This window comes from Danaus plexippus, unplaced genomic scaffold, assembly GCF_018135715.1.
Source record: "Danaus plexippus unplaced genomic scaffold, MEX_DaPlex mxdp_38, whole genome shotgun sequence".
NCBI lineage: Eukaryota > Metazoa > Arthropoda > Insecta > Lepidoptera > Nymphalidae > Danaus > Danaus plexippus.
This window is the reverse complement of record NW_026869859.1, coordinates 822,619-835,474: the sequence shown is the minus strand read 5'-3', so window position 1 is coordinate 835,474 and position 12,856 is coordinate 822,619. Positions and strand designations below refer to the sequence as shown.

The following is a 12,856-nucleotide window of genomic DNA, read 5'->3' as shown; positions in this document are numbered from 1 at the left end:
TGCGTGTTCCTGAAATCTCGTTTTATGGAAGTGAATTGAATTCATAAAATAATTTGCATTATTTTCAAGTTCGTAGAGCAGTGGACGATCATCGTTCAGTATTGCATACAAAACATGATTCCTCAATTAATGTTCATCTGTAATACAAGGTTATAAAGTCAGGGTATATAAAATTTTAATTATTATTATAAAACTATTAACTATTATTATTTATTATCACTAAGGTGATCTTTCTCCCCATTAATCTCAAGCTCTAGTTGGTTTGTATAATTTTAAGTTTCATATATTTTTTATTAAAATTATTAATAAATGCTAGATTTATTAATAATTTTATTCAATGCTTTCAATTTGCGTGTAACTTAATTATAACTGTAATTAACTGTATGATGATAACTTTAATAAACTCAGTTTAACGTATGAGAAGAAATGTGGGAAAAATTCCTCTAGCTAAGCTGTATTGGTTGCATAACACCAACTCATAACATCCTACTAAGAGAACATACAACCGCGTAGGTGATGTTTCACAAGGGGGTGGAAGTGAAACTATCTATCTATATTTAATATAGTCTACTTGTTTGTGTGATGGTTGTCTTTTATGTATGTGTAAGTTTGGTATGACTGGCTTGCTAGCTGGCTCTTTGATAATTACGAATATTGACATCGCACTATTATTTATTCTTACTTCAAAGTTAAATTCATAACGAGGGCAAAGTGGACAGAAAATTCAAAATAGTTTAGTTTTTCCCTGAGTTATTCACTAAACACAAATTGTATTCAAAATTTTGAAGCTTCTATATAAACTAGAAGCGCCTTACAGTTTGGATGATGGGTCAGTCAGTGAATGAAAAAATTTAACAAAACTAAGAACTTTGTCTAGTTGTAATGCTTGAGCTACTTTTTTCTTGCTTACCAGAAATATAGGCGTCAAGTTTAATGCGAAATGTACTTATAGGTCGAAAATGTCCCGAAATAATTTGAGAAAAGTGTAATACGGCCATGCCGCTTTTTTATTTTTGCTCGACTTGGCGGTTCACTATCGTATATAGAAACAGGTAAATTTTACAATTCATTTTTCAGACAATATCGAATTTTATCTATAGTAACAAAATAGTTTTAAATCCAATCACCACTTCATTAAGTCAATATATATTTTTAGTTATAATTATTTAAAATAATTTAAATTGTGATATTCTTGATGATTCTAAGCTTAACGATATTTATATTCTAATATTTATTGGAAACTCTTATGATGGTTAAACTAGCGCCATCTGTATATTTGTTATAATAGTGTAAATTAATGTTAATAATAATTCTGTACAGTAATTTAAATGTCCAAATACTTGACAATTGGTTTTATAATTTATAATGAGAGCTTCTGCATGTTTTACGTAATGTTCAGTGTTTTATAATTTTATGGAAACTCTTATGAGGGAAACTAGCGCCCTCTGTATGATATTGTAACTTACCCTCACCTAAAAATGTTACCTTTGAATATTATAAATAGGATGTAAGTGCTAGACTGGGGGATTTCTGGTACGAGTTGTGGAGCAATAGACATCTAAGTGGAAGTACTGCCTTATTTATTTCTAACAATATGTACAAAATTTCTATTTAATTAATGTCGGCTAGGTATGCGTGTTCATATTGTATCATATCTTAGGTCTATCCAACGACGATCCCTATGTACACTACGAGGTTCTCTAACCTCTCGCACAAATGGTAGATTTAAAATTCTCTCTTTAGATAAACGAAATGTATGTAATGAGACTAGTATTTTTCGGATAAACTACGCGTGATTTATTTTTGTAAAAACTACATACTCCCGACGTTTCGGTTACTTTTCAGCAACCGTGATCACATCTGACATCTCGTCTGCCCGTGATCACGGTTGCTGAAAAGTAACCGAAACGTCGGGAGTATGTAGTTTTTTACAAAAATAAATCACGCGTAGTTTATCCGAAAAATACTAGTTTCATTACATACATTTCGTTTATCTAAAGAGAGAATTTTAAATCTACCGATTTGTGCGAGAGGTTACAGAACCCCGTAGTGTACATAGGGATCGTCGTTGGATAGACATAAGATATGATACAATATGAACACGCATACCTTTTTTTTTTTTTTTTTTTTATAAAGGGGAAAATCATCATATGACCCCTCTTGTCCTGGGTGGGGCAAGAGGGAGTGTCAGACTCTTACTGACTAAAGACCCCCCCGTACCTTCTCCTGCTCCGAGCCAGGCCGCGGTACATCATTTCGCTTGCACCCGCAACCCGGCTTGCAACGGCTCTCGGGCCCCATCTGTGGTGGTCAGATGTCTCTTTGAGGCGCGCGCGGTACGCTACGCGCCGTACGCTTAGGTCTGGTTCTGATCGGGCGACAAGCTACCCTTGCTCGCCGTCCGCAGACCCGCGCTTACGGTGGCTGAAGGTCATCTCGCGATCCCCAACGCCTGGAGCGTCCCCTGCAGCGTCTGGCGCGTGAAGAGGATCGTTCCCTCATGCGCTCCGCGTCCTCCTTAGCTAGCATGACTGCTTCGCAAAAGGAGGAGACGGCTTCCCAGTGCCTCTTGCTCCGCACCATGGCCTGAACTAAAGCCGCACGCGAGAGGTCACCGCCGCCGATGGCTACCCTGAGGACACGGCGGTGCTCAGCCCAAGCTGGGCACTCCGCCACCGTATGCTCCACCGTGTCCTCTGGCTGGTCGTCGCAATGTCGACACCCGGGCGTCTCCTCCTTCGTATCCGAAACAGGTACCTCCCAAAACATCCGTGCCCGGAAAGCACCTGCGTCAGGCGGAAGGTGAGCACGCCGTAGCGTCTCTCCAGCCACTCCTCAAAGATTGGTTTTACCGCTGCGATAGTAGCGAGCCCAGCCTTCGGCTGAGACAATCGTTCCTTCCACTGTGTCATGAGATCACGCTGGAGTTCATCTTGCCACGCTCTGATCTGGCACGGCAGCGGAGCTTGGCCCTGGCGACAAGCTTCAGCACGCAAACTGAAGACCTGCGCAAGCGCCTTCGCCTCTAGATCCCAGGGCGGTGATCCGGCAAGGAGGTTCGCAGCCTCTCCGGAAATAGTGCGATAACCACGGATTATCCGAATGGCCATAACCCTCTGGGACGCGATCAGCGTACGAGCTGGACGCCGGCTCAGATTTAGCGCCCACACAGGGGCTCCGTAGAGGACCATGGACTGCATGATTCCCAAATATAACCTCCGGCAGGAGGCATTCGGACCCCCCAAGTTAGGAAGGAGCCGCTTGAGCGCAGCCCCTGTCCGTTCCAGCTTAGGAGCCAAACGTCGGAAGTGTTCCGCGAAGTTCCACCGGCTATCGAGGACAAGACCTAGGTACTTCATCGTCGACTCGACGCCGATGGTAACCCCTCCCGCCGTTATTCAGGACCCACCTGCAGGTGGTGCATTCCGCTGGCTGTAAAAGCTCATGGCCTCGGACTTATGGAGCGCCACCTCGAGTCCTAACTGCCGGATCTTAGAAACGAGTGTTTCAACTGCACATGTCATCAGGTTGGCCGCCTCCTGGTGCGAACTCCCATTGGCTAGAACCAGCGTGTCGTCAGCATAACAAACCACTCTGACGCCTCCGGGAAGGTCGGTGCGCAGCACCCAGTCGTACCCAATATTCCACAAGAGCGGGCCCAGAACCGAGCCCTGTGGAACACCGCGCGACATATCTCTGCGCTTCCACTCGCCTCGCTGACCAGGGTAGATGACAGACCTCTCCATCAGGTAAGCCTCGACTACACGGCGGAGGTAGGTAGGCACCCGGTGATATCGGAGTGCCTCTAGGATGCAGCTCCAGGGCAGCGAGTTGAAGGCGTTTGCGATATCCAGAGACATCGCCACGACAACCCTCCCTCTGGCCACTGCAGACCCCGTCGTGAGGTCCCTCACGCGCATGATTGCATCTACCGTGGAACGCCCTTTGCAAAAACCGAACTGGTTGTCTGCTAGATCCGGCCCTCTGCCGGTCAGGTGCGCGACGAGGCGGTTCGAAAGTATTCTTTCGAAGAGCTTTCCCACCTCATCCAGCAGCATGATAGGCCGGTACGCGGACGGAGAGTCCGCAGGGCGGTCCGGCTTCCTCACGAGAACCAGTTTACCTGTCTTCCAAGACAGCGGGAACTGGCCCCTCTCCAAACATGCACTGAAGAGACCAATTAGTCGAGGCTTTAAAGGCTCCGACGCCAAGACCCATGCCTTAGCAGGCAGATCGTCAGGTCCTGGGGCGGTTTTCTTGGTGCCCAATCGCCGCACCGCTGCTCTCAATTCTACCTCGGTCACCACCGGAGTACTGTCGTCATCCTCGTCAGAATCCGCATAAGGCACTCCAGGTTGCGGAGTCATTGTCGGAGGGGTGTACTCCCTTTGCAGTCGGGGGAATAATGTGCTCACCACTGCCTCCACCACCTCCGGCCGAAGTGTCTGAGTTAGCGGTTGAGCCATGGTGCGAAGTTTATTCCGCACCATTCGATAAGGCTGTCCCCACGGGTCTCTGTTCAGACTCTCCAGCATCTCCTGGCGGGCCTGGTCTTTGGCCCGCCGGATTTCCACCCTGAGAGTAGCTTTCGCAGCCCTGTTCTCCTCGTACAATTCCGCCTGTCTAGTTTCAGCGTCCAGAACCTGAATGCGGAGCTTGCGGTGCCTGGTGTATCGGCGTCGCGCTGCGATGCACTCACCGCGTAGAGCAGCCAGTTTCCGAGACCACCAATACACTTGCCCCTTGCGCTGACCTGGCCGGACCCGAGGCATCGCTACGTCACACATCCTGGACATGGCGTCCTGGAGCCATCTTGCCTCCTCATTGACTTCGGCAGGCCTTTCTGGTGGAATTACCCAGGCCTGCACAATTGCGGCTTCGAGAAACAACTCTCGGTCTAGCTGCCTCAGGGCCCATCGCGTTCCACAGGGCGCCTGCCTGACCGGCGGGTCTTCGGACTCGGCAAAGACGTCGAACCGGATATACCGGTGGTCGGAATACGTCTCCACGTCCTCCATGACGCGCCAGTCAACGACGCGCGATGACAGAGTTGGGCTGGCAAACGAGATGTCCACTACCGACTCACCCTGCATCCGCACGCACGTAGGCACAGAACCCTGGTTTAGAATAACGAGGCCTGTCTCTAAAGCCCAGTCTTCCACCATCCTACCCCGTACGTCGGTGAGCCGAGAACCCCAAGCCAAGTTCTTGGCATTGAAGTCCCCTAGGACGAGCACAGTGAGAGAACGGAACTCGTTAACGACGTTAACCAAATCCCTAAGGGAGTTGTGAAACTCGGAGAGAGATCGGTTCGGAGAGAAGTAAACGCCCACCACAGCGATATCTCCAAACCGAGCAGCAACGCAGCCCCTGCTTCTCTGAGGCCTCTCTAGGGTCGGGGTGCCATTGGTAGCCGACGAGATGATAGTCACCGAGTCATCCAGGTCCACCACCCAGTGATCGTTGGGTGGAACGAAGTACGGCTCTGAGACTACAGCGACATTTATCGACCACTCCGCCATGCTCTGGAGCAGAAGATCCTGAGCAGCAGCGCAGTGGTTAATATTCGCCTGAAGTATGCGTAATGGAGCCATTATTAACAGTCCATCACGGCCTCCTCCGTGGTGGCAGCGGCGATAGCAGCAGTATCGGGAGTGGTGGCGACTGCGGCAACGGCGGCGGGAACAACAGCAGAGTCAACGTTGGAGGCAGAGAACTTACCCCTGCCCCTGGATTTGACGGGAGGGGAGCAGGACTTGCCCCCTACCCGATGGTCAGCCGGCTTGCCGGCGGCTGCACATGCATCACAGTGCAGCGGGGCAGTGCACGAACTAGCCCTATGACCGGGTTGACCACAGCGGAAGCAGAGATCGCTGCGGTCCACCTCCGAGGTGCATTTAGCGCTCACATGGTCCCCAATGTGGCATCGGAAGCACCTTAGAGGTCGGGGCTCCAGCAGCCTCACCTGCGCCGAAACCCAGCCCACCAGGAGCCTTTTAACCTCTTTTATTCTCTTGGCCGCTGTGACGGGACAGCTAACCACAACTGTTCGTAGTCCCGTACAATATGAACACGCATACCTAGCCGACAATAATTAAATAGAAATTTTGTACATATTGTTAGAAATAAATAAGGCAGTACTTCCACTTAGATGTTTGTTGCTCCACAACTCGTATCAGAAATCCCCCAGTCTAGTACTTACATCCTATTTATAATATTCAAAGGTAACATTTTAGGTGAGGGTAAGTTACATGTCATACAGAGGGCGTTAGTTTCCTATAAGTGTTCCATAAATTTAAATGAACATTACGTAAAACATGCAGAAGCTCTCATTATAAATTATAAAACCAATTGTCAAGTATTTGGACATTTAAATTACTGTACAGAAACATTATTAACATTAATTTACACTGTTATAACAAATATACAGATGGCGCTAGTTTAACCATCACAAGAGTTTCAATAAATATTAGAATATAAATATCGTTAAGCTTAGAATCATCAAGTATATCACAATTTAAATTATTTTAAATAATTATAACTAACACTCGGCCTTTCCTGATTCACAAATTTACGACCTCGTAATGGTATTGTGAACTATGTTACAATTTAAAATATCAATTTCCAGGTTTGTAAAAGTCCTAGAATCAAAAATTGAGGTTGTTTTTATTGAAGAAATTTTATAACTGTAAATAACAACTTATTTTCCAAAAATATTTTACTGCATGTATAGTACAAACTTCATGATATTAATGTGCTACTTTACAGAAGATTCCCCAAAAAATTAATTAAACGATCGGCCATATTGACAGCATATTACGTCCTCGTAATAGAATTATAACAATACAGCAGTACAAAGTTCTCAATAAACCTTAATTTATCTATTTCTGTTTTATGCACCGGACACACAAGATGCTTTTGAAACTAGATCAATGAACAAACCAATTCGATAATATTTCCATGGGACACCTACATGGACTCTTTTTTTTTCTTAGCATCGGACACACCAGGATGCTTATAAAACCAAAACAAGAGTGATTATATTTCCATGGGACACATCAACATGGCTATTTTTCTTGTTTAACTTGGCACTGGACTTATCATAATGGACACACCATAAAGCCCTTTTTTTTAGAACTTTATTCACTGGACAAAACAATTTGATCTCAATACCATGGGACCCACCATCATGGCTATTCATTTTATTTAGCACTGGATACACCATGATACTCTTCAATTTTATTTATTTAAACTATTTTTATTTTAAAATATTAATCTCCCTAATAATGGGGCAAATATTCCAGTCACACGGGTCAGTGACCAAGTGTTTCTGGGAAGTGAAAATGTCAGTCAACTCATTAACAGATTCCAAAAATTCACGTACTATTCGACAGGTATTCAAAATAGCAGCTTTTTGCATGGTGATGTATGCGAGTGGTGGTAAATCCAGAATTTTTGACTTTGGTGTGAGTGTTTAGGAATGACTCCAGTAGCGGAAAGCACGATAGGGCCAATATGGATTAATTAATTTTATTTCCATGGGACACACCTACATGGATTCTCTTTTTCTTAGCACCGGACACCCCTGGATGCTTTTAATACTGGACAAACCAGTTAGAACTCTTATTTCCATGGGACACACCAGCTTGGTATTAACAAATTTTTGCCAAGTATTAGTATTTCATAATTTTTACTCTTGCATGGTATGCGACTCAACATATTCAATTATGTTTTAACATCATTATTATGATTACACATTGAATTTTCACTTTATAAAGCGTAAATATATATCACTTACTCTCCATATTGTAAGTGATTTACTTTGGATTTAACCTTTGATGAAAAGAAAAATATCAATTACATTAGATAGCTGAAACATTTTCTTTCTTAGTCAAATATCATCATCATTAGATTCACTATACAGAATAATGACATTTGTATTTAATTATTTGTATTAAATATTTTGTATTTTTATTAAATATTTTATATTTAAATTCTATATTAATTTAAGATATACATATATTTTTATAACGATAATTCAAATATTCTTTTAATTCATGACTTTACATAATCAAGTACTTTTTTTTTACTTGTAGGTAGCATGTTATTGTAGTACATGTAGTCCATGTAAAGTTTCAATTTTTAGATTCATTTTGTATGTGGGTTTTAGTGCAAGCAGTAAGTTTAAATTCATTTTGTGCGTCGTTTTATGTGAAATCTGGAACAGTACGCGGTAAGTGATTTTGTGTATATACATACTAGTATATATTTTACTGTTCGTTTCATCGTTTTTATGTAATAATTGTATATTGACAGTCAGTTTTTAATATGGTTTAATAAAATTATAAATAATTTTCGAAAATAATTACATTTGATGGTTAAAATTCTTCATCATATCTACCTACACCATGCACCATTATTTACTTATTTCTTTCAACTTTCTTTGTCCGTATTATCACCACTACTAACATGTTGTATTAGAAACTTTTCATTTTGTCCCCCGCTATAACATTATAATATCTTATCCGCCTTTATTCAAGGATGTCACCCTATAATGATCGTTATCATATATTTTGCAACTTTATAAAATCTGGCATATCTGTTGACAAGTTTTCCATCGTGATCCTTTTTTTATTATTATTATTATGCTACGCTGAATTTGTACTAAATCGCCTAAAAGAATTTTGTATAATTAAGTCTTTTCTATCGTACCCCTCTTTACTTTTTATAGAAACGTTAATATTATTTTTTTGAGCTTGAGAACGCAACTCGGATATTTGAGTTTTGTTTTTTGTTTTACAGTATAAAATGCAGTTCAAATCGAGGCTTATATCCATATAGTAATTCTAAAGGACATTTCTGGGTACTGCTGTTTATGCTGTAATGGATGCCTCTTTTCCACTTATGGAATAAATTGTTCCCAGTCTATCTCATTTTCACCAGTATACGCTGTTAATGATTGAAGAATGGTGCGATTACTACGTTCGACTTGCCCATTTGCTCTTAGACAGGGAACTGCATTTAATATATTCCGAATTTGTTTAAGGGTGCAATAGTTTGAAAACTCTTGGTTGGTAAAAGCCTTCCCACGGTCTGTTATTAGTCGAGTAGGCAGTCCGAAAACGAGCGTAAGAAAATTCATTGTATGTATTACGTGAATTGTAAAAGTATTAGGAACAGGTTGCAGTCAAACAAATTTACTGAAAGCGTCTATTACTACCAATAAGTAACAATTTTGGTTTAACGAATTTACACAAGGGACCAAATTATTGAGATGCCACGGAATATTCCGTTTTTCAATGGGATTTAAAAAGCCTCGTTTCCCAAATGGTTTTTTTTTTTGGCAAATTGACATGGAATGCATACCTTCACATATTTAGTAACAAATCATTTTAGTTTTTCGAACTAATATTGTCTCTGAACAATCTCAATAACCCTGGTTGCATTCATGTGACCATTATCATGAAACATTTTTGCGATTTTATTCTCGTCTACTTTTCTATGCAGAATACCGTCTTTTAATAGATACAACTCCTTATATTCATAATTATTTATGTTAATAATGACTTGTAATTCAAGATCATCATTTTGCACTGCTATAATCCAATTTTCTGTTGTAATATGTTGTAAAGGTAGAGCATTGCGATTCAGCGAGTCTACGTGTCGAATTTGTATTTCTGGTCTATATTGCACTTCAAAATTGTAACTTTGTAGTTCTAGCCATCATCGTCCTATCCTTGGTAACTACTGAGAGCCTGACAATCGGTAAATATTTTAAAAGGTCGACCCAAGAGATATACACGAAATTTTCTAATACTAAACACAACTGCCATTGCTTTAAGTTCATACGAGTGATATTTTTGTTCTATGGATGTGGTTTGTTTACTGAAATATGCTATAGGTTTTAATTCACCTTTCAACTGTTTTTAAAATAAAATACCACCAACTCCATGACTTGATGCATATATGTTTAACTGTGTTTCAAGTTCGGAATTATATACAGCCAGTACTGGTTCAGATTTTAAAGCTCGTTTATACCAATAAACGAATTTTGTTCTTCTTCCCCCCATTTCCACAATTGGTATTTCGTAGTAAAATACATAGCGGACGAATTCTATTCTCGAAAGATTTAATGAATTTACGGAAGTAACCAGCTTACACCCAATAAATCTTCTTAAATCGTGAATATTATTTGGTTCTCTAAATTCATTTAGTGCTTTTAATTTATTTGGCTATGGTCGGATCTCTCCACACGATATGATGTGACCTAAGTAATCGATACTTGCTTTTAAGAATGAACATTTGTCCCGACGCAATATTACACCATATTTGCTCAATAAAATCAAAATTAGTTCTCAATTTTCCAACGCCTGCGGGATAGTTTTTGAAAATAATAAAATATCGTTGATAATGAGGAAGCGAATTCAAATCTATACTTATTCAGCATAAAATTCATCACTCTTTTATTGACATACGATACGGGTGATGATAAAAGGGAACTTAAGTGGTTAGTTCAATTTTTATTTCTATATCAAATCTCCTACCCCTGCATGATCATCAAAACAATGATCAAATTTATTTAAGATTTTGAAGATTGTCTAGGTCCGATCTTGACACATCTGTATCGATTTTAATATTACCCGATTTATATTCAGAACCTCGAGTAATGCAAAGTGTAGCAAATAATGTTATCGGTTAATATATTAAGTCGTTTACGTCGATATACCCCCGGTTACCATTTATTTCAGTTATTTGTTCTGGAATATCAATTTCTTTACCAAGGCACCTATATTCAGACCGTTCAAGTTTCACAGAACACCATCGACATATTGTCGACAAATTGGTCCGTATAAACTAAAATTTTGATTAATCCATTAACAATTTTCAGGTCATGAGGTACCCTTAATTCTATTTTTGATAGATGGACGTCATTATGATTTGAAAATGGTAGTTCCATATTAACAGTGCTATTATTGTAGGAAAATGTTAAAGTATCCGTCGCTATCATAACACATATTCCCGGTAATTCACTAAAGGCCCGCCCTATTATCATGTCGGTGTCTTGTAGGTTATCACAAGACTATCAAAACCGATGTGCTAGCCCCGACGCCATCTATGTTCAAATTCAAAATTCAAAAGCTACTATAGAGTTTCACCTTCTGGTGTTATAATTTGACGCCCATAACCTTTTATGCTTGTTTGACATATATTATATTTTAAATTGATTTTTTAGAGCCGCTGATACTGTTATAGTATTATTAAAGTCAATATATGCAGTCAATTTAAAACCGTTAGCAATAATAATTTTACGAAATTTTGGTGATCCACATCAATCGGGCTAACAATTTAGATTTCTTTTCATCGAATTTATTGTTAGGTTTGACATAAGAACTATTTGGAGCCGATAGATTTTTAAAATAACAGTCTTTCTCTTCATAACCTACTTTACCACAGTGATCGGACTTTTTAAATCTGCAATATTCCGTTTTATGAACAATTTTATTATAATTATTACATCGGACGTTTTCCCTACATTGGGATGATATACATTGGGACGATGTGAGTCCACATGAAAAACATTTAGGCCCTGAACTTTATCAAAAGTTAAATTATTTGTTAATTGTGAGGGTTCAACTATAGTATCCGTTAAATAATTAAGTATCTTAAGAACCGGTGGCTTTAGAACCTGTGCCTCGGGTTCCAGCTTTCAAATTACGTGGCAGATTATATGATCACTTAACTCACATGACTCTCCAAGAGCTGGCTTTTTGAAAAATAAAAGTATCACCTGTGCATCCTGACGTTTGTTAGTTGCAACCATGTCGTGTAGTTTCGCAGCGAATCCGCGCTTGAGAGGGAAAAGTCTTTTCCACTCGCTCCAGGTCACATCGATGTTTTATTAGTGTTCAAACCGTAGCAGAGAGTTTCCTTCCAAGTTGCTTGTCATGTTGTATATTAAAGCTCTTTTTTTATCATCATATTTAAGCTTCTTACTTGAGCTTCAGCATCTCCTTGTTATTTGTATAGGGTCCAGGTTGTAATTGCGTTGCCATCTCACACTGGCTAGTAACTTCAATCATTTTCTCCAGGTGGTCTAAACGTTCAGGTATCTGTAGATCGGAGAGGTTTTCTTGTTTCTTTTTTCTTCAGGCTTCTTTGTGACATGTGGCAGCGGTTCATCTTCATTATTTCCAGTTGACAGGATATCTCGCGAACGATCCGTATACTTCTGACTTGTTAAAAATAAATAAGGCAGTACTTCCACTTAGATGTCTATTGCTCCACAACTCGTACCAGAAATCCCCCAGTCTAGCACTTACATCCTATTTATAATATTCAAAGGTAACATTTTTAGGTGAGGGTAAGTTACAATATCATACAGAGGGCGCTAGTTTCCCTCATAAGAGTTTCCATAAGACGAAGAGACGAAACCTCTTAGCATTCAATGGATTCACCGTGCGGGTGCCGGGTCCATTGCGTTGCAGGGAGTGGAGCTTTAACAGCGCCTGGGACTTGCGACCCAGGTGTAGGTTTAAGGGGCCCCTAACTAACGCGCGTTAAACGCTCACCTCCACTGTCCAAGCTCCTCTCCCTACCTAACCATATTTGACAAGAACCTACTAGGGCTGCCTTCGAAGTACGTTCCAAGAAAGAATTGATGTGAGTTCTGGACAGGCCCAAGTCTTTTAGTAGGTTGTAGAGAGATTTAGCCGTTATACCTCTCGCTCCCACTTCTACCGCATATAAATCCACGACGAACCTATTTCGAGTGAGTTCGTTTGTGAGCTCGTAATATTTGTTGACCTTGATGGTATGGTCTTTGGGATGTTGGTTTCCCAAGGAACCGTAAGCTCTA

The 12,856-nt window shown here is 40.9% G+C and overlaps 1 protein-coding gene across 1 annotated transcript; it reads right to left on the bottom strand.

Annotated features, from left to right (window-relative positions):
* Positions 1 to 5,596: 5,596 nt before the first annotated feature.
* Positions 5,597 to 12,080, bottom strand: LOC133320599 (uncharacterized). Its single transcript, XM_061529250.1, has 2 exons — positions 11,995 to 12,080; positions 5,597 to 6,080 (listed from the first exon to the last, which is right to left on the bottom strand). The coding sequence occupies exons 1-2, from the start codon at positions 12,078 to 12,080 to the stop codon at positions 5,597 to 5,599; spliced, it is 570 nt and encodes a 189-aa protein (XP_061385234.1).
* Between the last annotated feature and the right edge of the window lie 776 nt (positions 12,081 to 12,856).